Source organism: Geotrypetes seraphini, chromosome 6, assembly GCF_902459505.1.
Source record: "Geotrypetes seraphini chromosome 6, aGeoSer1.1, whole genome shotgun sequence".
Taxonomy (NCBI): Eukaryota; Metazoa; Chordata; class Amphibia; order Gymnophiona; family Dermophiidae; genus Geotrypetes; species Geotrypetes seraphini.
Genome location: NC_047089.1, coordinates 168208975 through 168236840, shown reverse-complemented (window position 1 = coordinate 168236840; position 27866 = coordinate 168208975). Strand labels below are relative to the sequence as shown.

The 27866-nt window shown below is 44.5% G+C and overlaps 1 protein-coding gene across 5 annotated transcripts in view; it reads right to left on the bottom strand.

Moving 5' to 3' along the window:
• Positions 1-21093, bottom strand: part of GPM6B (glycoprotein M6B) — a 282829-nt gene extending 261736 nt beyond the window's left edge. The window contains exon 1 of one of the 5 annotated variants that reach the window (XM_033948387.1): positions 21024-21093. In XM_033948387.1, the coding sequence (XP_033804278.1) occupies positions 21024-21078 (55 nt within the window). In that variant the 5' untranslated portion in view covers positions 21079-21093. Of the gene's footprint in view, positions 1-19849; positions 20177-20321; positions 20344-21023 lie in introns of those variants that run through there. The other 4 variants (XM_033948389.1, XM_033948388.1, XM_033948384.1 and 1 more) reach the window with 4 other exon arrangements.
• Positions 21094-27866: the final 6773 nt, after the last annotated feature.

The following is a 27866-nucleotide window of genomic DNA, read 5'->3' as shown; positions in this document are numbered from 1 at the left end:
TGCATCCCCCTTCTATGTCTCCCTTCACCCCCATTAGTCTGGCATCCATCTTCCTCCCTTCCCTCCTCCAATGGTCTGGCATCTCTCCTCTCATCTTCTTCCCTTCCCTCTCCCACACCCACATGGTCTGGCATTTCACTCTCTCCTCTCCCTTCCCCCCACTTCCATCAGCATCTGCCCCCTTTCTCTCCCTCCAACCCAATTTCATGCAGTATCCTTCCCCCTTATGTCAATTTCCCTGCAATTCCATCAGTATCTGCCCCTTTCTCTCCCTCCACCATGCTTCCATACCACCCTGACCCCTTTCTCACCCTTCACCATGATTCCATACCACCCTGACTCCCTTTCTCACCCTCCACACCCTTCCTTGCCACTCTGACCTCCTTTCACCACCCTACTATGCTCCTTTCTTCCTCCATCCCAAAGGTCCCGTGATGACTGCTTCTGCTCCGGATGGAAAAGCTAAGTGACGTCGGAGGGGGCTGGGCAGGCAAATGCAGTTAGTTGCGGCAAGATCCCGCGATGACTGCGGCTGCCAGTCCACCCCCCCACCCTCCGATGTCACTTACCTCTTCCGGGACAGAGGCGGAAGACAGCACAGTCATCGCGGGACCTTCGTTCATTTCAGCACGGCTGCCGACTCTGCTCTAAGTACGGCAGCCGCGCTGACATGCCATTTGCAGCAGCGCAGGAGGTTCTGGATCTGGCCGGCTGTGCACCCCCCTTGGAGCGTGCATCCGGGGCGGGGCGGACCACACCCCCCCCCCCGTCTCCCCCTTGGTACGCCACTGTTGCTATGTCAGATCACTGACTACTACAGCTTCAGAAGAATAAGACCTCTCTTTCCTCTATGTCAGGGGTGTCAAAGTCCCTCCTCGAGGGCTGCAATCCAGTCGGGTTTTCGGATTTCCCCAATGAATATGCATAAGATCTATTTGCATGCACTGCTTTCATTGTATGCTAATAGATCTCATGCATATTCATTGAGGAAATCCTGGATTGCGGCCCTCGAGGAGGGACTTTTGACACCCCTGCTATGTGATATGAATGTTGCATATCCACTCAAATCTCCTAAACTCCTAATGTAGCCCTTGAACTACTCATCTTAATTGTAAACCACAATGAATGCTAGTTGAAAATCTGCGGGATATAAGAGAAATGGTATAGCAACACGCCTAGACATTACCCAAGAAACATTTGCCTATGTTGCACCCAATGACAAAGTGAGGGTGAAAGGCGCTCCGCCCTGCCCTTTTCTTAGCCCCCCACCTCCACATGCTCTTTCCCCGCCCTCTCCTGCCATATGCGCACCACTTCCCTTCCCACGTAATGACCGTAGCACAAGCAGCAACCCCCAAGCTGCTGTCGTGCCAGCATCAGCTCTTCCTCCGACATCACTTTCTAGGTGTGGGTCCAGGAAATGACAAGAGGAAGAGCCGATGCTGGCATGACAGCAGCTTGGAGGTTGCTGCTTGTTCCAGGAACGTTACAGAGGAAGGGAAGTAGCATGCATGTGCAGCAGTGGGGGTGGTGGGAGGAGGATGGGTGTCTACGCCCTCACACCATGACAGTGCCCAGGGATCTCTGCCCTCCCCCCCTTTTACTATGCTACTGGTTGCACCCAAATTCTGGAACTCATCTCATGAACTAAAATTTGAACCATCTTAAACCTTTTTTCAAAAGTCACACAAATCCTGGCTCTTTCAACATTTAGGGCTCCTTTTACAAAGGTGCATTAGGGCCTTAATGAGTGGAATAGCGCGCGCTAGCCGCTACCGCCTCCTCTTGAGCAGGCGGCAGTTTTTCAGGTAGCACGCACTATAGCGCGCTAATCCAGTGTGTGCACTAAAAACGCTAGCGCACCTTTGTAAAAGGAGCCCTTATGCTTTTTTCTCCCTGTAATCCATGGTTCTTTTTAGTCTTATTTGGAAATTGCTTTTTTTTTTGTTTTGCAAAGGGGCGACATATCAAGTATTTGAAAATAAAAATATTGTTAAAGCCAGAAGCTCGTTTCCCCCCCTTATGCCTACAAATTCCTATAACGAGATCTGAAGTGAAACTCGCTTGTATTTCTTTAGGTCATTTTTTAACACTACCTCAAAATGAAGTAGAACAGGAGTATGGCTTTGAAATACGGTTTACTTCAGAAATTAAAAAAAAAAAAAAAAAAAAAATCATAAGTGGCAAGGCATGACAAAACATGCACTGCTGTTGTACAGTTTGCCAGTTATCAGGTGTGAAGCGCTTCCAAAGTGCAGCAGAGGAACAATTCACGCCCTACACCACCCTTGCTTCTGTTAAGAGTTGATGGAATAGCTTAAAGTATTCCATTTCCATAGGCTAGTGAGGGCTTGATTAATTTTGAGCCTCTGGGGAAGGTTTTCATAAAAAGGGAGGTTCTCTTCTGCAAATTAGGCCACCATCTATCTGACTTATGAACTATAGAATGTATGTTACAGCCGCTATCACCTTTAAGCATTTATGTTTCGTGTTGTAGAAAATTTCTGTACACACGTGTTTTGCCGCTTCAAAAATTCCACATCAACACCTAAAAGCGAACATTAAAGTGAAATAGACCTCCATGTGTTGCATGAGTTGGACATCCTGAATGAAATATCTAGTTATGATTAATTTCAAATATTCTAATTTTCTACTATGCAAAGCTGTCTACTGTACACACACTACTGTATACTTTTCCTTCTCTCTTTTCTTTTGAGGACTGGTGCAAACACATTTCATTCTAAAAATCCTGACCAGGAAACATTCTATCAAGACACTAGTCTATCTTAAATGATATAGTTTTCCATTGATGCCACTCATTAAAGTGTTCTACCCCGGAACAGAACACACTTGAGGGCAATGTTGCTAAAACTCTTTAAATTCACTAAGCTACCTAATGAGCATGAGAACCTCTAACATCGAGACAATACCAAGCTGAACAGCAGCTGTTTAAAGACCTTCACATCAAAACTCTCGAGAGGGCAATTTCAATGTCAGTGACAATCCAGCATGTGTGCTAATCTGCATGATGAAGATCTGTGCAAATTGTATTTAAAATTATTGTGAGACAGTCAAACCTCGGTTTGCGAGTAACGCGGTTTGCGAGTGTTTTGCAAGACGAGCAAAACACTCCAACAAACTTTGACTCGCAAACCAAGTGTTGCCTCGGTAAACTTACTCACGTGTCTATATTTCCTCGCTGTGTATGCAGCGGCGGCACCGGTAGAAACTGCAGGGCACAGAAGGCAAAGGCTGCTGCAGACAGGGCCCGGCACAGCTCCAGAGGCACCCGAGCGGCACATGGGGGAGGGGGGAGGGAGAAAGTGGAGAGCGCAGGGAGGAAGGGGTGGAGGCAAGGCCGGCCCGAACCGCTGCTGTCACCAGAAAATGAAGGGCCGAGTCAAAGCACGCTGCGGGTTCCCACATGGCCAGCCCCCTCCCCCCCAGTGAGGGCTGTCGAGCATCCAGCTGTCCACATGAGGCCACTGAAGCTGCTGCCAAGCTGTAACAATATGCATAGACATTGGCACCACCTCAAACATTGCCGGAGTCTGAGAATGCCAGGATGGTCGCGTGGATGCCTGTCCTCCTGCCTATTCAACCGCTTCCCACCTAACTGCGAGGCACTGGCAACCAAAAGAGAGCTCAGGGCTGCTGCCGTTGCACCATAAACAGGGCAATCCTGCGCTTTCCTGAACTCAGGCGGGTGTTGGGTTGCTAAAAAGGCTACCGCTGACAATAAAGGATCCCGCTGGAGGACCTGTGGTTGTTAGAGGTGGAGATGCTGGCAGCCGGCTCGTGGGTGACGCTTCACAGAAGACTGCTAATTCCTGGACTGCAGGCGACAGTGGTGCTGGCACTCCACCATGCCACACACAGTGGAGCTCCTGACGCTAGAGAAGCTAGAAGTGAAGGAAGTGAGTCGGGCGATGAGGGAGGTACAGTAGTCGGTCTCGTTTGTTCCAGCTCCTTTTGGCTAAGGAATTGGGTTTAATTTCCTCTGCAGTTCCTGTGACTCTGGGCAAAGCCACTTAACCCTCCCTCTTCTGCGTCTACTTACTATACGTACCAGTTTTTGAGATGTGGAACGAATCGTCTGAGTTTCAATTATTTCCTATGAGGACATGTGCTTTGATATACGAGTGCTTTGGATTACGAGCATGCTTCTGGAACAAATTATGCTTGCAAACCAAACTGTATTGCATTGTCTCTTATTATGACCCACTTGGAACTTTACGATTAAGCGGGATATAAATTTGGAAATTAAATTAAATGTAAATGCATCAAACTGTATTTAAATCAGGATGATTATATATTCTCTCCAGTGCTCAGACAACAGAGCAGAAACCAAAGCAGACCTTGATGATGAAACCACCATCAGGTCAGGGATGGCATTTGGATTTCGAGGAAAAGGACTTCTTTGGCAATTCAAGGTGTAAAATGCAGATTTTTGGCTTTTGAAAGGAGAAAGTAGCCAGTGCACTGTACAGCCTGTGCCGAGAAAAAAACCACAAACTTGCAAGTCCAAGCAAAGCTGGTGTGAGGGTGGACACCGACATAAGCTTCTTCAGGGATTTAAACTGCAAAAAGTTTTTGGAAGGCTTGTATTTCACAGAGTGGGGAAAGGATGCCAATGTGCTCTTGTACTTCCTATTTCACCTGTGCATGCAAATAGGAGTCATGGTAAACCTAGCTCCTCCCCCTTACTTTTGCTTTGCTAGCCACATAAAATTAGCATTTTGCATTTCATTTGCTATGAGCATTAGGGGATGGCTTTCTATGCATGTGCTACGAGATGTGTGCTCTTGCCTTACCCCTGGGAACCTGAAGTGGAGAGCAGGAAGCCTCATCACATCAGCTGCCAGCCCTGAGAAGAACTGGCAGTGAAGAGAAAGAAGCAGGCCATAACCCTCCCCCCCCCCCCCCCCCCCGAAGAAGTGATCTGGGACAAGGGGGAGGATGAAACGAGTCCAGAAGTCCTGTTGCACAGGCTGGCAGCAAAAGAGACATGGCACAAGAAGAGTGGCAGAGGAAAGGCAGGCAGGGCGGCCAAGTGGGCTATGGCACTTCCAGGTGCCATGGTGAGAGGCAGGATAGTTGTGGCACTCTTTCAATGCTGTAATGAAGTGGCAGCAGGCCCAACAGGAGGAGCCAAATCAGAGAAAGCAGCAGGCAGCTAATCCAGGGACCCGGTGTGAAAGAGTGTTCCAATCAAAGAGTGGTGGCAGAAACCCCTGATGTGTAGAAATCATGTCAAAGGACTCTGGAAGCCAGAGAAAGTGTAGCAGCCCTGGTCATGTTGGGAGAAGAAGTTAGCAAGCCCAAGCTAAAGAGGAAGAAAGCCTAGAAGACCAGCGAGTGTGGTGGAAGAAGAGGTGGAGACCCAAAAAGGAAGAAAGGAGTCCAATGGGATCAGCAGAAAAACCAGGCAGGAGGAGGGGAAGCTCAGAAGAGGGAGCAGGAAGCATATAGGAGGAAAGAGAGAGAGAAAACTCTGGGCTACAGAGATCCCACTTAAGAGCAGCCTAGAACCACACTGCAGAAGACAGTGAACCTGGCTGGAAGCAGAGAGGAAAGCAACAACAACAACAAAAAAAAGCTGCAGCCTGGATCCCCAGGAGTGAGAAGAAGACAGACCATGAGAGCCTCAAACAGCTGCTGCTCATTCACCCAGATGTCTATCTAGACCAGAAAAGGCCTGCTGGTGCGAGTTTCTGCACCAAAAGAAAAGGGCCAGTAAATCCCAAACACCTGCCTCCGAGTGTGTTCCACAATGCTAGGGTTGCCAGATTTTATAACAATAAAATCTGGACACATGGCCCTGTCCATGCCCCATTCCTCCCAAGTCATGCCCCCCAAACCTCTTCTCCTCTAGCTTAGAGCCGTGTTTGAAGGGCATCCGAGCATGCACAAGTGTGACACAATGACATCACCGCATCACACCCACACATGCTCAGAGGCCCTCCAGATGCAGGCCAAGCTGATGAATTTTAAAAATTCATCCAGACAGTCCTCTAAAAAGGAGACCATGTCTGGGTAAATCTGGACAGACAGAGAGAGACTGACTAAGGGGAAAATTCTATATATATTTCCTTTTTTTTGTGAACCGCTACCTGCCTACATTTGCATGCCATTCCCCCTCATTTGCATGCGCAGATTGGAGGATGATCGGAAAGAGGTTAGTGAAATCAGGTCAGAGGGAAATCGGGTCGCAAAGGGGGTCATTAAGTGGTAGGAACTTGATCGGTGGGCTTAGTGAATCTAGCCTAAATTGCTTTAAGGGCCCTTAGGTAATGATTGGAGATATACACACTCAGATCATTCAAAAAAAAAAAAAAAAAAAAAAAAACAGAGGAATAAATGGAGGATACCAAAAGCTTCTTTCCATCCTATAATCCCCATAAATTCCCTCCACTGAGAATAGCAGCAACACACATGATTTGTGTTTGAAGTTTTCCTTTCAAATGAAAAATTTGATAAAAGCAAGTTAAAAAGGTCAGAGGCAAACAATATTTTTTCCTCAGCAAGCAGATTAAAATGGTGGTATAAAATGTCAACATAAAATTAAATCTTAAAAAAAAAAAAAGAGATCTATATTAGGAGTCACCACCCAAGAAAGATCTTGGAATTATTTTAGAAACTACAGTAAAGTGTTCAGTCCAATGTACCAAAGTCACAGAAAAAAAAATAAAAAAAATTCAATGTCTGGGATTATATGAAAAGGAAAAGACCACCACATTATTATGCCTCTGTACAGGTCCCCGATATAGTCACAACTTGAGTATTGTTTAAAGTTCCAGTCATCCATTTCAAAAAGACTATAATAGAACAGGCTCAAAAGGAGGATAACAAACCTAACAGGAATAAAACACCTCCCTTATGAGGGACAGATAAACAGATTAGGCCTGTTCATCTTGGAAATGGAGAAGGAATACGAGATTATAAAATCATGAGTATGTTGAATATTTAAATAGGGAGCAGGTGTTTTACCGTATTTTCACGTAGATAACGCGCACCCGTGTAAAACGCGCACACGGGTATAGCGTGCGGAAAACACAAATCTATGTACAGAAATTTTTATATACCACGCACACCCGTATACCGCGCATGCTGCCCGACTCTCCCATCGCCGCCCGACTCTCCTTTTGCCCGCCCCGACTCTCCTCTGGCCTCCCTGACTCTCCTTTCGCCCGCCCCGACTCTCCTCTCCCCCTTGAAGTCCTGTCCCCACCCTGAAAACCTGATCCCCCCCCGACATCCGATTTACCCCAACGCAGGACCGCTCGCACCCCCACCCCGAAGGACCGCTCGCAAGCACTCCCGTCCTCTTGCCCCAGCCAACCGCGGCACCCCCGACACGATCGGGGCAAGAGGGAGCTCAAGCCCTCTTGCCCCCCCTGACACGATCGCGGCAAAAGGGAGCCCAAGCCATCTTGCCCCGACTCCCCAACTCCCCGACAATATCGGGCCAGGAGGGAGCCCAAACCCTCCTGGCCACAGCGACCCCCTACCCCCACCCCGCACTACATTACGGGCAGGAGGGATTCCATGCCCTCCTGCCCTCGACGCAAACCCCCCCTCCCCCCAACGACCGCCCCCCCCAAGAACCTCCGACCGCCCCCCCAACCGACCCGTGACCCCCCTGGCCGACCCCCACGACACCCCCACCCGCCTTCCCCGTACCTTTGTGTAGTTGGCCGGACAGACGGGAGCCAAAGCCGCCTGTCCGGCAGGCAGCCAACGACGGAATGAGGCCGCATTGGCCCATCCGTCCCAAAGCTCCGCCTACTGGTGGGGCCTAAGGCGCCTGGGCCAATCAGAATAGGCCTGGGAGCCTTAGGTCCCTCCTGGGGGCGGGGCCTGAGGCACATGGGCCCAACCCGACCATGTGCCCGATCGTGTCGGGGGGGGGGGCAAGAGGGCTTGAGCTCCCTCTTGCCCCGATCGTGTCGGGGGTGCTGCGGTTGGCTGGGGCAAGAGGGCTTGAGCTCCCTCTTGCCCCGATCGTGTCGGGGGTGCCGCGGTTGGCTGGGGCAAGAGGACGGGAGTGCGTGCGAGCGGTCCTTCAGGGTGCGGGTGCGGGTGGGAGTGCGTGCGAGCGGTCCTTCAGGGTGGGGATGCGGGTGCGGGTGGGAGCGCGTGCGAGCGGTCCTTCGGAGTGGGGGTGCGGGTGCATGCGAGCGGTCCTGCGGGAGGGGGGTGAATCGGACGTCGGGGGGAACTATGTAAAAAAAATTTTGTACAACGCGCTCACGCGTATACCGCACAAGGTTATGCACGGTTTGTAAAAACACGTATAACGCGCGCGTTATATGCGTGAAAATACGGTAATCATTGCTTACACTAAAACAAAGGACTATATTGCATGAAACTATCACATTGAAAAATTGTAGAAAGTATTTAAAAAGAACAGTGCATAAATTAAGTTATGGAATCTGTAGTCAGTCAGAATAACTAAAATAATGAGGTTCAAAAGAGTTCTGGCCAAGTTCCTGAAGAGAGGAGCCCATAAATATTGTCAGATGAATTGGGAAAGCCATCACTTCTCCCTGGAAATGAGCTAAAGAAATAGATCTACTTTTAAGACTTGCCTGATATGTGACCTGGTCTGGTCACTGTCAAAAGAAAATATGCTAGACGATTCTGATCTAACTCAGCATGGCTTAATTTAATGAAAAGGTGCTGACAATATTTTCTCCAATTCTCCTTCTGCTGGGAAATATTTTATCGAAAGCAATCAATGGTTTAAGCTTTATATGTAGCCATATGAAATTATCAAATGTTTACTCAAATATCCAAGTGAAATGGTATTTAATATCAAAATAGACATCCTACAACAAAAAAACCTGAGTTTTGAAAACCTAATTTTAACTGAGAATCTGTCCTGTCCATGAGCTTAACTCCACAGACCAAGGGCCTTCTGTTATGTCTTTTCATTGCTGCATAAACCTTGCAGGATTATATTACATTTACTAGCCTACCAATTTCCTTTTCGTTAAATCTGCCAAGCCAGTCCAGATATTCCTCTGAATGCACATGGGACAAAAAAAAAAATATGACATCTCCTCCACCCCCCACAACTTCACTAACTTTACAACATGTCAATGTCCAGACAATTGAAGATTATGTTTTGGTTTCTAATCCAACACCACAACTAAATATGATGCAGTCAAAAAAACTTCACTTCCTGGTCACTATCACAGAAATGTAATAATACCCTAAACCCAAGAATATAACTACAAGCTATCTTCACAATGGGAAACACTGCACACAAAATTAGATTTTCATAACTTATCAATACCTATCACTGTGGTTTGGCTAGATCAGTGGTCTCAAACTCGCAGCCTGGGGCCACATGTGGCCCGCCAGGTACTATTTTGAGGCCCTCGGTATGTTTATCATAATCACAAAAGTAAAATAAAACAGTTTCTTGATCATATGTCTCTTTAGCTATAAATTACAATATCATTATTAAGACTTAGTCAAAAGGAAAGATTTATAAACTATAAAGAGTTTTACCGCATGCAAAATTGTCATTTCTTTAATAAGACATTAGCTATTTTTTTTTCTGAGGCCCTCCAAGTATCTACAAATCTAAAACGTGGCCTGCAAAGGATTTGAGTTTGAAACCACTGGGCTAGATGGATTCTGGCCCATTCTGCCTATACTAAAGAAAAGCAAAGCTCCATCCAGACAGGGCAAGAAGATGGAAAAATTATGTTCTTACCTGTTAATTTTCTTTCCTTTAGATGCAGCAGTTGAATCCAGAGACTAGTGGGGATAGCACACATCTACCAGCAGGTGGAGATAGAGAAACTGATTAACAGGTGATCCTATTGGCAGACACGCCTCCTGTATCTTCAGTATTGCTCCTTGCCCAAGCATCTGGAACCATCAATATGCTTAGCATGTAAAAAACTTCTTTCCCATAACAAATTTCAAAGGTAATAATACAGAATACAACTACCAATAATAACAAAACTTCTAAAACTTGCAAAAGATAAACTGACAATCAATATTCAGAAAGGGTGAGGCTCTGGATTCATCTGCTGCATCTAAAGGAAAGAAAATTTTTCCTTCCTTAGCAACAGCAGCAGATGAATCCAGAGACTAATGGGATGTAGCAAAGTAATCCTCAATCTGGGAGGGAAGTGAATGTCACCGCCGCAATGACCGAAGCTACCAAAAGCAGTCTCCAAACGTTTTGCCACATCCAACCGGTAATGCTTAGAATAAGTATTCTTAGAAGACTAAGTAGCCGCATGACAAATCTCCTCCAAGGAAAAACCTCTGGACTCAGCCCAGGAAGTAACCATTGCTCTAGTTGAATGAGCATGAAGCTCTTCCAGGAACCACTTCCCTGACATCAAGTAAGCGTAAGCAATGGTCTCCTTGACCCATCGAGCGATGGAAGCTTTAGACGCTGCCATACCTTTGTTACATTCCGCGAATAATACAAAGAGGTGATCTGAACGCCGAAAGTTGTTAGTAACCTGCAGATAATGTAGAATGATTCTACGCACATCTAGAAAATGTAGTGAAGAGAATCGCTCCCCCCCTCCCTCCAGAAAGCAGGAAAGATGAGAGACTGATTAACATGAAAGGATGATACCACCTTAGGAAGAAACGATGGCAACATCCAAATTGACACCCCTGAATCTGAAATGCGCAAAAAAAGGGTCCCTGCATGAAGACACCTGCAACTCAGAAACTCGTCGGGCTGAAGCTATTGCCACAAGAAACACCTCTTTCAATGTTACATCCTTTAGAGTCACTTTGGATAAAGGCTCAAACGGGGCCTTCTGTAACCCCAACCCCCCCAAAAAAGGACTACTTTAAGACTCCATTCCGGACAGGGCTTCTTAACAGGTGGCCGAATATGATGTACACCTTTCAGAAATCTAACTACATCAGTCTGAAAAGCAAGGGAAGAGCGAACCACGTGGCCCATGTAACAAGCAATAGCCATCACTTGAACTTTAAGGGAATTAAATGCCAACCCCTTGACTATGCCATCCTGCAGAAAAGAAAGAATGTTAGAGAAAAGCCTGGAAGGACGAAAGACCCCGAGCACCACACCAAGAATCGAAAACCCTCCCGATTGTAGGATATGACGCAGAGGTAGATCTCTATTTTAGTTTGAAGAAGAGTCAAAATAACCTGCTCCAAAATCCCCTACGCCTCAGCCGCGACCTTGCAAGAGCTTAGCCGTAAGACCAAAGTGGGACGGATTTTCCATGTTGATCGGACCCCGAGTGAGCAAATCCAGAGTCATCGGGTATCTCAACTGTTCGTCCATTGACAGACTTATCAGATCTGCATACCATGGATGGCGCAACCAATCCGGAGCTACCAGGATCACCATGCCCTGTAAGTGAGCTATGCGATGTAACACAACCGATCATCAGCCAAGAAGGAAACACAAAGGAAACAACTCAGAAGCCACAAAAGAGCCAATGTGCCCTGACTCCCACTCACTGGGTCTGCTGAAGAATAGAGGAAGCTTTGTATTTGAGATGAGGCCATGAGGTCTATCTCCGGGAGACCCCCACCTCTGAACTATTAGGTTGAATGCCCGAGTGGAGAGTTCCCATTATCCGGGATCTAGAAGATTTCTGCTAAGAAAGTCTGCTTGAACATTTTCTTGTCCGGCAATGTGAGCCGCCAAGAGAAGAGGAAGATGAATTTCTACCCATAGAAGAAGAACCATTGCCTCACTCGCCAACTGAGGATTTCATATACCTCCCTGCCTGTTGATATATGCCACTACCGTGAAACTGTCCAAAAAGACTCTTGTTGGTCAGCCCTGAATCATGGCCTGAAGTGCTAGCCTTATTGCTCTCAATCCTAGAAGATTGATCGACCACTGAGCCTCCTCCTGAGACCAGACTCTCTGCGCTGAGGACTGTAGGTACTGAGCATCCGTGGTAACTATGATCCAGTCCTGGGTTGCCAGTGGCATTCCTTTGAACAGATTGATCTTGTGATGACTGTAGTTCTGAGATACCGGGGACCAATGGGAGAGAAGCGACTGCTGCAGTGGCCTCATGCGCAACTTCTCTCCTTGGTCTCTTGGTAGAATCACCGTCCCCATCTTGGTGTTGAACAACACTCCCTGATGTTCCAATGATTGCGAGGGGATCTGAGAGCTCATTGGAAAGTTGACTACCCATCCCAAAAATTGGAGAAGGGAGATCACCTTTTGGGTCACTACCAGACTCTCCTGTCTGGAAGATGCCCGAATTAACCAATCATCCAAGTAAGGATGAACCCAAATGCCCTCTTTGCAAAGAAACACTGCCACTACTGCCATCGCTTTTGAAAAAGTCTGTGGAGCTGTGGCTAGACCAAATGGCATCAGGGCTATGGAGTCGGTAGATAAATGTTCCGACTCAAGACTCCTCAGTTTTTTGTACTTCAGACTCCCTGATGTTCCAATGATTGCGAGGGGATCAGAGAGCTCATTAGAAAGTTGACTACCCATCCCAAAAATTGGAGAAGGGAGATCACCTTTTGGGTCACTACCAGACTCTCCTGTCTGGAAGATGCCCGAATTAACCAATCATCCAAGTAAGGATGAACCCAAATGCCCTCTTTGCAAAGAAACACTGCCACTACTGCCATCGCTTTTGAAAAAGTCTGTGGAGCTGTGGCTAGACCAAATGGCATCAGGGCTGTGGAGTCGGTAGATAAATGTTCCGACTCCGACTCCTCAGTTTTTTGTACTTCTGACTCCAACTCCAGGTACCCGAAATTTCCTCCGACTTCGACTCCTCAGCCCTGAATGGCATCACTCAAAACTGATAGTGCTGGGCGAGGACGGCAAGGCGAAGATACCTCTGATGCAGTGGCCATATGGGAATATGCAAGTAAGACTCTTTGAGATTGAGTGCCGTAAGGAACTCCCCCGGTTAAACCGTTGCATTGACCGATCGTACAGTTTCCATACGAAAATGTCTGACATTGAGAAATTGGTTGACCCGTTTGAGATCCAGAACAGGTCTGATCAAACCCCCCTTCTTGGGTACTATGAAGTAAATGGAATACCTTCCCTGGCCCCTTTATTCTTGAGGAACTGGAACTAGAGCCCCAAGTTCCAGAAGAACTTGAAGGGTGACCTGCACTGATTCTCTCTTAACTGCCCCAGTGCACGGGGATACCAAGAAGAATTTGTGACGAGATAGGAAAATTCTAATTTGTAACCTTCTCGAATAACATCCAATACCCATTGATTGGACGTTATCTTGGCCCACTTCGCCAGAAAGGAATACAGCCTTGGTTATGATGGAAGGAGCCGACATCCCATCATTGGGAATTACGTAAGGCTGGAGTATGGGCTGGTTGAGTGTCTGGGGGTTTTATAGGATGAAATGAATTCTTCCGAGGAAATCTAGGCCTATAATTATAGGATGAACCATAAGAGGGATTAAAGGACGGCTTTCCGGGTCTTAACAGCCCGGAAGCGAGGCCTGGCAGACAAGGCCTTCAAAGGTGCTTTAAGCTTATCTTCCGGCAACCTCTGCGTTTTGTAATCACCAAATTCTTTTACCAACTTGTACAAATCTTCACCAAATAACAGACGACCCTTAAAAGGAAGCCTCACTAGCCAAAGCCTGGAAGTTGCATCCACCGCCCAATTACGGAGCCACAAAGATCTGTGAGAAACTACCGAAAGAGACATTTGTTTTGCAGAAGCGCAAACAATATCATATAAAGCGTCTGCCAAATATGCTAGCCCCATTTCCATATCCGCAAAGTCAGATGGAACAGAAACCCCTGTCTCCATCATCTTATCCACCATTTGTTGTGCCCATTGCAGACATGCCCGTGCAGCATAGGAACTGCACATGGCTGCTTGCAATGTCACTGCCACTACATCAAAGGAAAGTTTAAGCGAGGATTCAATCTTCCTATCCTGGGTGTCTTTCAGTGCTACATCTCCCTCAACCGGCAAAGTAGTGTTTTTGGTAACCATGGCTACTAAAGCGTCTACTCTTGGGAGCTTAAACTTCTCCAGCTCCTCCTGTGCCACCAGGTACAACTGTCGCATGGAATTTGCCATCCGGAGAGCTGCCTCCGGCGTGTCTCATTGAGCAAAAATAAGTTCCTGCATGGCCTCATTAGCAGAAATGTCTTCGGTGGTTTTCTGGTGCCCGCAGGAGTGTTTTGCTCATCTTGTAAAACACTCACAAAATGCATTACTCGCAAACTGAGGTTTGACTATATTTGGGTTTTTGCAAGGGACTTGTTGTGACCTGGATTGGCCACCATGAAGACAGGATCCTGGACTAGATGGACCATTGGTCTGACCCATTATTCTTATTTCCTTAAAGAAGAATTTTTAACTGAAATTTCAGGTCTTTAGCAAGAGGATATAAAGCACAGTTACTTACCGTAACAGTTTTTATCCAGGGACAGCAGGCAGCTATTCTCACAAGTGGGTGACGTCATCCAACGGAGCCCCGATGCGGACGCCTCACAAGCAGACTTGCTTGAAGAAACTCGAAGTTTCGAGTCGCCCACACCGCGCATGCACGAGTGCCTTCCCGCTCAGCACAGGGCGCGTCTCCTCAGTTCAGATAGCTAGTAGAGAAGCCAACCCGGGGAGGAGGGTGGGATGTGAGAATAGCTGCCTGCTGTCCCTGGATAACAACTGTTACGGTAAGTAATCTTTTTTTTTTTTTGAAAAGAATAAAACAAAGACGAAAACCAGCAATTCTGAGTAAAAATAACACAAAACCGCAGACAAAAGGCACAAGTGAAAATACTTCACGCAGAGAGTTGAAGACAGACTTCTCGGCTCCGCGGAAAAGTAAGAACTGAGGAGACACGTCCTGTGCTGGGCGGGAAGGCACTCGCGCATGTGCGGTGCGGGCGACTCGAAACTTCGAGTTTCTTCAAGCAAGTCTGCTTGTGAGGCGTCTGCATCGGGGCTCCGTTGGATGACGTTACCCACTTGTGAGAATACCTGCCTGCTTGTCCTGGGATAAACCATGTTACCATGGATAAAGTAGAACGTTGCAATGGTACAAAATGGGCTTCTTAGCATTCCATCAGTACACGCCAAGTTTGGTTTTTTTTAATCTTTATTCATTTTCAAACATACAATATGTGTGTCAATATGTTAAAACATGCCAAGTTTTAATAAAAAGGCCCTTAAATGCATTTTGACTAGCTTTTACTATGAAGGCCACTAAAATAAAAAAGTTTTGGTTTATAAAATGGTCACCGTTACATTGTCTAGCCAAAAATTCATGCACACATGACTTCCCTGTGAAAGAAATATACTAAATTATTTCTAGAGTAACAGCCAAAGTATTTATAAATATAACAAAAGTTTCAATTTGGTATCCATTGGGGCTTCAGAAGAATAACAATTCTGGTTCAAATTAAAAATCAAGATACCTTGCCAGCATCAGTGTATGCATAGTAACATACTGACAGTATGTTGTTCTAGCACCGACAACCTCCCAGCAAGAACCAAATGCCAATATCATTTGCAAGCACTTGGGAATCATCAAGCTGAAGACATGGAAAACCCCTTTATTATTATAAACATTCAAATTTATTTTTTTTTTGTTTTTACAATACAATTTTTATTTGCATACCACCAATACGTCAAAAAGTTCACAGCCCTCCTCCTCATTATGTAATCCACTTTGATTATAATGACAGGAAGGCAGTATGAAGTTCCTCCTCCCCCCCCCAAAAAAAAAAAAAAATCTGTTTTCTAGGGTGCAAAAGAAAGCTTATTAGCTCAAGCCCTAAGATTCCATTCCATCAACACAATGGAATTAAAATGCCAATTGTAAAAAGAACAACCAGCAATGTTTGATTGTAAACTGTCCCCCCTCCCCCAAGGCATCTGCACATTGGTTCTTGATTACATCAGACACATGAATCACTTTATGCCCATATTTATGGAAAATTATCTAACTGTATGCAGTTAAAAAGTAGTAAAGATTTTACCAATTTTCCAGAACATAAGCACCATATAATTGCGATATTTTTCCAATGCAAAAGTATTAAAACACTCTAGATACTGCCAAAGATTTTCCTAATTAAAGTGTCATGGTTATCAAAACTTCACCCAACCTAGAACAATCCTGTAAAAATGCACAGTTGAACATAACACTTTTAAAAGTTTTGTTTTTGTATGACATGCACATAATGAGGGCAGTTTCCAAAAACCATTAGCCCAGGTAATTGGGGTAATTTTGAAAATTAGCCATCTTCCCTCCAGGTAAAAGTACGTGATAAAAGTTCTCTGAGCTGTGGGGCTATCCGACTTGTTTTGCTTTGACTGCTGCTACTGCCCTCTGCCACCCCACAGGAAGTTGCCACCCTAGGCAATTGTCTAGTTTGCTTAATGGTTAAGCCAGCCACGTTTTGCAATACAATTTAAGTTAGGGGCCCTTTTACAATGCCATACTATTTTTTGCACATGGATTTCCTGCACACTGAGGCCACTTTAGCGCAGCTCTAAAATGGTTGCATTTGATTTTTCCCCATTAATGGTCATGTGCTAATTTCAAAATTAGCATGCATCCATTAGAGTACGCGCCCTTATTTCATAGGCAATAAGGGCTCCTACATTATGCGTTAGTCTGTCAGCAAGCATCAAAGCGTTAACCAATTATTGCAGGGTACCCCTACTTTCTATCCCCCAAACCCAAAATTAGTGCACAGCAACCGAGTGCACCCCATGACCATGTTTTTAAGTGGTGGTCAAGCATGTTTTAGTGCTTACTGCCATTTGGTAAAAGAGTTCCTTTGTTTTCCAACAAACCCCCCCCCCCCCCCACCCAAGCGTTTTTTTTTTCAGCACCAGTTGCAGCAACAACAGCTCATAGCCAGTGCTAAAAAAAAAACGCTAGCGTGATTTTGTAAAGGTGGATTAATTTTTTTTGTCTTTTTACTGGACAAAAGGTAATAAAAAAATAAATATAAACTTTCTCAGCTGTTCCCAAAATCAATAGGCTTCTCTCTAGCCCATTTAGCCTGTGTCTTCTCACAGTGCTGACTCTTATTCAAGCACACAGCCACCAGAATTCTGCAAATGCTCATGTGCATATACCACTGGCCATAACTGTCCAGAAATCTAACTTTCACATTTGATACCACAGTGAGAAACAAATGCAAAGAAGAAAGCAGCATTTACATCACTGTGAAAGCTAGAGCTCCCACGCTGGAGATCTTTAGGGGACAACCTGATAATCCGGTTTATGGCCGACAAGGTAGTACATACTAGTGCTGCTCGTAGCCTGCCCCATTGGGGCCTTCCCTCTGCCGTGTCACTGATGACACAGCAGAGGGAAGCTTTGGCGGAGCAGATTACAACTAGCCTGTTCACAGTGCTGCCTCTGCCAGACGGCCACAAGGTATGTCAGTTCTCAAGGTGGGGGAAGGGAAGAAATTAGAGGAATGAAAAGCTGCTGCACAAGGAGAGAAAGAGAGAGAGGATATGGCGGTGGAAGGGAAGGTACAGAGATGGAAGTTGGATGGTGAGCATGGAGAAAGAAGAAAACATCAAATGGGTACGAGACCCTGGCGAGCGAGTTAACAGAAGACAAACAGAAAACCAGAGCCTGGGACCAACATGATGGAAAAGTCTTTTGTTTATACCACAGCGCTGGCATGGCGTTACAGAGGGCAAGGGGGTGGGGTGAAGAGGCTACAAAATAAACCCTCCAGAACATTTGAAAAAAAAGGAAAAAAAAGTGCTCGATTGAGCAAGAAAAACAAATCGAATTAACATTTTTTCCCTGAATCAGGCAAAACTAGTAAATACCACTCAAATACATCAAAAGTCTTCATATTAGCCAATGAAGATAAAAGGTAGTGTGCACAAAATATTGTTTCTCAATCTTTCATAAAAATATTCTTCAAACACATGCACTAGTTAGCCATCTAAATCCAAACTGCTAAGCCTAAGACACATGATCCTTTTATATAGGGAAGCTTTGCTTCCTGCATAAATGCACAACTCCAGGTTACACTACAGCTAAAATGGCATTTGAAAAGTTCTAGAGTACTACACTACAAACCTGTCTTCCAAGACCAGAAAATTAATTAAATCACTTTCCATATAGCTAATATTTATTTTAAATATTTACAAACTATTAGTTTTTGCAAAAAGTGCTTAAAATTTCAGGGATAATGAAAGTGGAAAATAATTGCTATAGCAAGCCAATATTTTCTGCATTAGTTTGCCAGATTAACCATGGCATTAGTGGGTCAAATAAATGAAAATAGGCAGTTACCCTCAATAACTGTAATGGTACCCTTAAAGCCAAACAGGGATCTTAGATAGTACAGAGTCATTATACTACCTAACTGAAGTAGCATTGAAGGGACACCTGAACAATTATGACTGATCCTGAAGCCAGATTGTTATTGAAAAAGAGGGGGTGGTATTCACATATAGTTTGAAGTAAATTACTAGAAGAATTTAAATAATTTGATCTACAAATAAAACATAATTAAAAGATGCCTCTATGCTAATTTTTATATGGCACTAGTACTACTTAAGTCACCACAGTTATTAGAGGAAGTATTGTCTCCTTAAGAATCTCTTGTTTATACCATCTTGGCACAAGGCCTCAATGCAAATTGAGTGAACTTAAGTGGGTCATAATATTATCTAAACTTATCTTGTTGTAAAAGGTACTCTCCTTTTGTGATTTTGAAATAAAGATAAATAAAACATCCAAATTATAAGAATTTATCACCAAAGTTAACAGAGCAGAGAAAGGAGCCCAGACCCCTCCAGGCATCACCTTAAGTTTCACAATTATAACAACGTTGTGCTAAAAACAAAAGTCCTATGATGGAAACACTATATGGCAAACACAGGTTTCCGTTATTCATTTCCCTCAAAGTGGCCCTCATTAGGACACCGGTTCTTTTCCAGCTTCCGTGTAAAAATATACACATTAATGGAGCGATACCCACACGTTTGAATAAAGTTGTTAGACTAAAGAAACACCATAGCACTTTATATATATATATTAAAAAAGACGTCGACCACCAATCTCCATTCAACTGTTTCAGGTATTCTATTCCACTTGAAAATTAATGACCCCCCCCCCCCCCCCATTTTGCAAATAGTTTCAAAAAGCAGTGCATTCTACCCAGTTTACATTTTTCAAAAACAAAAAAACTTCTAAGTTGTCCCGCTGGAGTTCGAGCTGCACAGGCAAAGTTTTATAGTGGAAGTAGTGGTTTTATTTTCGAATGACGTCTTCGCTGGTCACAGATTTTGTGAGCTGCCCAAGTTTTTCCTATTTACTGAAGCTTTTCTGGCTACTCTCTAAGGTGGGCAGCCCACTACCGTGTCTTCCTTTATTAGATCTCAGAAGAAAGAGCGAGAAATAAAACATTAGGGAAAGAAACAACTCTTCTGTTCCAGCTTTGTACAAAAAAAAAGAAAGGATTTTAACTCCTTATCGCCATTCCTCCAAGAAGTATCACCAAATAATCCCCAATCCTTGATAACTATCCGCAAACTGATGCTGAAGCCTTCCCCCATGGAAAAGTTCCTAATCCGATCGCTTCTCTTCCTTCAGACTTTCTACTTACTACTAAGACCATAAACTAGTCACTCGGGACTGCTTAAATCTTAAAAACCAGGGTGGCATAAAAAGCACCTGCACCTACAGCGAACCGCCCTTCCAGAATCCAAGCATCCTCAGGGCAATCACTTTTGGCAAACTCTGCCCCTGAAATTTTTCAACACAGATCAAAAAGTTAAAAAGCAAACAGACGCAGCGCTCGTCGATCAAGCAGCAGCCAAGGGGGGGGGGAAAAAAGAGAGAGAAAGAGACGTGGCTATCCTGCATTCGCTTACCCATGTTGTTACCGGTTGACACTTGCCCGCACTCTTTCAGGAACGCTTGGATTGCTTTGACCGCCTTTCTTCCCTCGGCGAGCTCTAGGCGCGTGCAGCACGGGAGTTCTAAGCTAGCGGTGCGCGAGCTCCGAGAGGCAGCAGGTCATTGGCTCTCACTGAAATTCAGCGGGGCGGGCGCGCGCGCGTAGCTGGGACCGTGACGACACTCCCCTCCTCCCTAGCCAAAAGTGTGAAGGGTCGAGAGCGGCTGCTAGTTTGTTTGGGGGTTTTTTTCGGTACTGGCGAGGTTGAATTTCAAAGAGTTAATTTTGATGTTAATGTCTTCCCTATTCAACAAAGAGGTGATGCGGATGAACTAATTAAAATCCCCGTTCTTACTTTTGGTGGTTAGCCAGGCCCTCCCAAATTAATTGCAAGGGCCTTACGTTCTTCAATAATAAGGCGTTGTGCACCTAAGTTCGCAAATTACCTAACATCAAGGCCAAAATGGAGCTAAAGAGAGGGGCTGGTTTACTTTGCTTCCTTCCCTGGAGTAGAGCATCCCCGTTGATCTGGAAAAGTAGGGGGATAATTTGATTTAGGCCATCCCTCAATTAAGCTGGTGAATTAAGTGTAATCCAGTTTTTTTTTTTTAATGTATCATCTTGTTTTCTTTAAATTTCTATTTTTTTTACAAATAAATAAAAGACCTTTTGGTGCTTGGTTTAATAAAGAAGAGATCATTACATGATTTTATTTGAGAGTTTACTGCTTGAAAAGCAACTGCTGCAACTACCGTACACTAATTAGAAAATCTTTTTATTTATTTGGTTAGTTTTATATCCTGTCCTCAACGAGTTCTGAACGGGTAACAAGGTTATTTCAGAACTATCTGGATTGTAGCAGCTATTAGAAGGTTTGATGATTGCAGAACTGCAAAGAAGTCTCAAAACTTGTGCTAATTCAATCCTTCTTGTGTTAATTTTTGATCTGTAAAAGTACTTTTGGAGTTATTGCTTATTATACTTGACTTCTTTTTTCATTGAAGGACAAGACATATCCAACAGAGGAATTAAGGCCCCAATGCACAAAAGGTTTCTGTGCCAGTAAGGCCCTGCTACTCTAAACTCACCATGCCTTTAACAATCAACGCTAAACTAGATCTTACTGGTTTAGTATCAAAGTATTTTACCTACGGATGGCTCACTGCGGAGTTTTCTGTCACTGTGCTTCATTGCAGCCTCCATCTCTGCTATGTAAATGTAATACAATGAGGCTATTACTATTAAATAGAGCATTCCGGCAATGCATGAACTGAAGTGTCAGCCTTTAACACTCTAAAATTAATACCAGGTCAGGAGGTGCAGGTAGTGTATTAAAAATGTAGCTGAGGCACATGTGTTGAAGGTTCGTCTCATGCCCATGCATCAAAAGTTTAGGTTGCCCATTGCTTCCAAGAAAAGTTCATCATATTTTGGCATGCCTATGATTGATGTTCACGTGCATGTCTTTCCCTGGACTTTTCTGTGCATATGTCAGTCACTTTCTCCAATGACTGATCAAATGGGATTTCTGTGGGCCTCAGCAAACCTCATGTGCATGCAAGGTTCTTCAAGCATCACTAGTCATTTTCAAATCAGAAAATTTACTGCCAATATAACGAATATAAGGATTTTACTGGTGATTTTAGAGCATCGGGACCTAAGACTCATTAAAGCAGTCTTATTGGCATAGAAACCCTCCTCCTGATGGACAAAAAGGTTCCTGTGGCTGCTACTGATCCTTGTAGCAGCCACCAAGAACTCTATACAAATGCAAGGAGCACATTAGTATTTAAATGAACTCTTCTTGCAGTGCAAAAATGGGAACGCCCTCACCCCCGCAGCACCAAATCAGTGCCTACATTTGTGTATGTGTTGTGTGCTTATACAACACATGCACAATAGCTGTGTGCCCCCTCCCCCCCCCAAAAAAAAAAGGAGAGTATCTGATCAAGGCAAAACTTCCTGAAGCCGCCAATTGGCAGCTTGGGGCTTCCCCTGCCACTTAACTGTTGGGGGCTTTGGGGAGTCATGCTGGCTCATCTGATAGGGGATTCCCCTGCCCTGATCAGATGAGCTGGCAGGAAGAGCCCCCCCCCCAAAAAAAAAAAAAAACAGGACCCCCGATGATTCTTTCCTCCCACCGATCTCCCCTGGTGATCTACTTGGCTGGATTGAGTCAGATCCCCCCAGCTCAAAGACCCTCCCTAAAAAAAAAACCCCATGACCCCTCAACCTCCTTATACCTTATTTTGAAGAACAGCAGGAGGGATGCCCACTGCCTCTGGCCCGCCTCTTCAAAATGGTGGCCCTGCCCCCTCCTGGTGCCATTCTTCAAAATAAGATGTGAGGGGCTCTGAGGCAGGAGAGAGTGGGCAGTGAATTTCAGAATTTATGTGTAGCTAGCTGCCAAAATGTGCCTTTCTGTGAAGTTTCAGGAAGAACATTCTGGGCCTCTGCTCCAGAAAGGTGGCAATCAGAGAAAATACCCCAGTTGCTTTGAAGCAGTGTTTCTCAACTCGGTCCTGACTGGCAAGGGGGTACTCCAGGACCGAGTTGAGACACACTGACCTAGAGGGTATCCAGCAAAGAGAGATGTAGAACTATAATTGATGGGTTACTCCTCTGTGGGGCTTTTCTGAGCCTTGGCTCCCTGCTCTAGGGTCTAAAAAGGAAAGGAGAATGCACAAAGGGTGTGAGACTGATCCACAACTTCCCAGAACAGGCCTAAGGCTCTGATTGGCCCAGGTTTGTTTAAGGCCCTCTCCTGTGGGTGGGGCCTTAGGTGTCTGGGCCAATCAGAGTCTTATGCTCCTCGCCGATGTATCTGGGGAGGAACCTAAGGCTGTGATTGGCCCAGACACATAAGGCCCCTCCCATAGGAGGGGGCCTTAATCAGCCTGGCTCAATCAGAGCCTCAGCCCTTCCCTGGTGCATCCCAGTAAGCACCAGAGAGGGGAAGGCCCGTTTTGAAGAGGACCAGCTGGCCGGAAGGAGTAGGCATCCCTCCGATCAGCTATCTAAATCAAGGTAAGGGGAGAGGGTGCCGGTCATCGGAAGGGGGGTGCGTGAGAGTGGGCATCTCTCCTGATGCAGGGGGGTATTTGCAGTGGGAGAGAATAGGCATCTCTCCCACTGCCAGGGTTTTAACAGTGTTGTCACTGTACTGGCACCCCTGGACTAGTCGCTGATTTTTGTCATGAAAAGCCGACACCGCTCTCGGAAAATGGCTGTGATTTTTAAGAATCCACCAGAGTGCTTATTTCAATATTGAAGAGCCCATTCGCATGGCAGTGTCAGAGACTGCTAGAAAGCTCACTAAATGCCGAGATAAGCCATTTTGATAATCTGCCACTAAAATTGCAGACTAAACCGTTGGAAATTAGTTTAGTGAGTGCGTTAAAGTTTTGAGAATCTGGCCTAAAGTGAGGGTGGGAAGGTAGGTGGTAGCTGTGGAAGAGAAGGAGCCCAGATTTATTTGAGGTTGGGGGATTAGCTCTTTTTTTTTCTTGGCCAATCCCCCTCTCCCCCTTGGCCTTATGAGACCATCCTTTCTCATTATTAAAGATTCTGGATTTCTAATATTGTAGGACTTAGAATGGTTAAGAATGTTTAAATGTGAAACTATACTAAAACTGAGAATATGGCCAAAAAAAATCCAGTGAGCGAATCTCCATGACACAAGAGGCAATTCTCCTCATTCTAGAAATCCTGCTTTCTCCCATAACCTGTTAACTCTCTATTATTGCACGGAGAACAGAGAACTAGGAGAAGCTGCAGCTTGGGAGACAACAACAATTTCTCTTTCCCCAGAGATACATCTAGCTATTCTGCCAATGTTGGCATGATGCAGAAAGACTGTTTACTTTTGAGTATTTCCCCAGAGCAATCTTCTTTTTTTTTTTTTTGCCATGATCCTTGATCATAGATGATTATGTTTAGAAAAGTCCAGCACCAGTGAAAATAGCAAGAAACTATTTCATCAGTATTCTTTCCTTTTTTTAAACTAAGGATGGCACATGACACATTCCCTCTCTCAATGGAAGATGCTGTACACATTCAGCAAGGCTGGGTTTACAGCCCAACCAACCAACCAACTTCTTAAATTCTAAGGGGCTCATAATTGAAAGAGAAAAACATCCAAAAATTGGCCTAAGTCAGCACTTGGACGAACATTTCTCAAACACGTCCAAGCGCCGAAATAAAAACGGGTTTTGAATGTATTTCTAAACGACCTAGGCCTTCATAGTGCCGCTCAACGTCCAACGCTAAATGGGGCATTTCGGGAGGCGTGTCAAGGGTGGGAGTTGGGCGGGACATGGGCTGGCTTAGAATTAGTTGTACAGCATGTATAACCGAAAGTTATACAGCCCAGGATCGACGGAACTTGACGTTGTGACTTAGACTATGTAAAACATGGTCTAAGTCACAAAAACCCATCTAAACTCACCAGATAAGCACTGCAAACACATAACACAGACCCCCCCACACACTACCCCATTGATCACCAACCCCTCCATCCCCATAAAAATTTTATTCACAACTTTAAATTTCAGCCTCCAGACCATCATCATCTAGCAGCCGGGCATAGGAAAGCCTAGTCGTCCAGCACAGAGGAAGCTTAAGTCGTCTTGGGGGTGAGTTAGGGACCCATAGAGAGGAGGACCCATGCCCATAAGCTCCTGTAATCACTGCATTGATACTTAAACATGTGCACTGCCCTATACATCCCCAAAACCCATTTTTAGTGGCATATAAGTGGCTCCTGCAGCCATAAGGGCTATTGGGGTGGGATTCTGGAGGTGGTTTAGGGGGCTCACCGTAACCTATAAGGGAGCTGTAGTGAGGAGACAACAAGTTTTGTGAAGTTCACAACAGTGCCCTGTAAGATACCCCACTATTTAGGTGCCATGTCTGGGTGTTCAGTCCATCACTTTGCAGACCCCTCTCACGTCCAACAGGGCTTGTTCTAGGCGTTTTGGACTTGGACGGAAAGTTGGACGGAAATGTGGTATAAAGATGGACGATTTAGTGGCTTGGCCGATCAGATCGGCAGGACGTATAATTAGACGATTTTCGAAAGTAAAAAAAAAGTTGGACGTATCTTTTGAAAATGTGTCTTAGGCTCTTTTTAACTTTGGACGACTTTGCGAGATGGACGTAAACGGACTTAGACGTCCCTTTCGATTATGCCCCTCCACGTGTTATTTTGCCACTGTAGCTGAAAAGCATGTTATTTCATTAAGTGCCAATTTGCAGAAACAAAATTCAGTGTTTTGACATTATTTCAGATCATTGATTGAACCATATCCACATCACTTTTTGGTTGAGCTGAGAACTTTTCAGCACCCCCTCGTATTGCTTGGCCTTGTACTCTAAGCAAGATCATCCCCTTTTGACAATCAGGTATTAAGGGTGTGGTTCAAATATAATTTTTCTGATTCTCTAATCTACCCTTAGGGGTGGGAGGGGGAAATCTCATGCTCAGAAACCTATCCAGTTTCCCGCAACTGCCCCCACCACTCTTTTATCAAACCACATTAGGGTGTTTTTGTATCACCGGTTGCTGCAGTAAAAGCTCTGACTCTCATAGGAATTCCTATGAGTGTCGGAGCTTTTACCACCACAACCTCGATAAAAAACCCTAACACGTCTTGATAAAAAGGGGTGTGGGGGGGATTTGTGGTTAGATCCTTCTAGTGCTATACTAAGGTTGCACACCTGGCTGTTCTCAGTTTAATATTCTTGCTGAAGATCCTAGGTTTTTAATTCCCTTATCGTATTTATTTATTGAAAAAGCTTGACTTTTCACTCAGGCCTTTAATGCAATAAGCAACTGGCTTGCCAGTCACAAACACACAAGGAGTGACACCGGCTGCACATACTGTAGCAGGACATGTTTAACTACTCCTACCCTATCAATGATAATACTCAAGCATCTTTCTGACTTCACGCACAACTTTCTTTAAATTAATCCCCCCCTTTTCTTTTTGTAATTTCTGTTACTCTGTAATATCTATCTATATCAGTGGTTCAAACTTGCGGCCCGCCAGGTACTATTTTGAGGCCCTCTGTATGTTTATCATAATCACAAAAGTATATTTATTAAGTTTTTCAATAAAGTGCAAGAAATATCATACAGATATGCAAACCGAATTCTCTCACATGTGCACAAACCAATCCCCATCCACCCTCTCTCCCCCACCCACATCCATAGAATTAGTGTCCATAAACACACCATGTAGCATGTGATCATCTTTACAAATTCAGTAATCTACTGCAGGCATGGGAAGTAAGATCCATCCAGAAATACTCCCAAATCTGACAAAAGGGACGGCCCGGGCCCAGTTCAAGATCATCAACCTGTCTCTGCTCCAAAGATGCATGCACGATCATCAAGGATCTCCACTGACTGTAAGATGGCGGGTCCTGGGACAACCAGTTCGTCAAACTGGCTTTCCTGCCCATAAGCAGTAATATTATAATACCCATAAGCTGTAATATTATAATACCCAAATAGTGCTCTTGGCGCAGGAGACCACCGCCGGTCCCATAGAGATGTAGTATAGTGTCCAAGGCTACGCCAAAACTGTAGAGTGTGGGAACAAGTCCAAAGCATATGTCCCAAAAAAGCGTGAGCCTGAACACACTTTGGGCAATTATGATTTGGGGTGATACCCATCCGAGATGCCCGCTCAGGTGAAATGTTAAGCCGCAGAACAATCTTCAGTTGTAATTCCCAATGAAGTCATAATCACAAAAGTAAAACAGTTTCTTGATCATAAGTCTTTTTAACTATAAATTACAATATTATTATTAAGACTTAGCCAAAGGGAAAGATTTATAAACTATAAAGAGTTTTTACCTCATGCAAAATTGTCATTTCTTTAACATGTTTTTTTCTGAGGCCCTCCAAGCACCTACAAATCCAAAATGTGGTCCTGCAAAGGGTCTATACGTTCCATCTTTGCTTACAGCCTATGCTGCCTATTAAAATGTTTTATGGTGTATTGTGCTGATATTGTAATGTAAATAAAGTATCACCTAGAGAGGTTCTAAAATAACTTGACCCACAGACCTCAGAAATGCCTAGGAGTATGTTCAATTATCTTTAGAGAACATACGAACCAAAAACGGCACCCATAGTCGTCATAGGTCTCAATAGTAATATTTAGATTTTTAAGTTTTTATTTATTTGGTAACTTATATAAATATTTTAGATATCAAAAAGTACTCATCTTTAGCTTTCATCTACGCGGGTGGGGGTAGGCACTCCGACATAGACTATGTTTCGCCCCTACGGGCTGTATCAAGGAATCCCCCTTATATCCAGCGACTCATGCTTCCCGCTATAGAATTTTAAATCAGGAAATTTTTTCCTGATTTAAAATTCTATAGCGGGAAGCATGAGTCGCTGGATATAAGGGGGATTCCTTGATACAGCCCGTAGGGGCGAAACATAGTCTATGTCGGAGTGCCTACCCCCACCCGCGTAGATGAAAGCTAAATATGAGTACTTTTTGATATCTAAAATATTTATATAAGTTACCAAATAAATAAAAACTTAAAAACCTAAATATTACTATTGAGACCTATGACGACTATGGGTGCCGTTTTTGGTTCGTATGTTCTCTAAAGATAATTGAACATACTCCTAGGCATTTCTGAGGTCTGTGGGTCAAGTTATTTTAGAACCTCTCTAGGTGATACTTTATTTACTGAACTTTTTGGACAGGTTTCAAATATAGGAGCCTGACATAATTGATTGATATTGTAATGTAGCATGCTATGCCCTACCTTGTATTGTTATTTGAATATTTTCAACTGCTGTAATTGTGTTTGATTTGCCAGACTCTGCCTTGAGTGAATTCTTTCAAAGAGGTGGTAAATAAATAATAACAATATCTTGTGATATACTTAAATGTTGACTGGTATATCATTAATAACAGGAATCCATTCCTCTTTCCTGCCTTGGGTTTTTGCTGAGTTTTGTA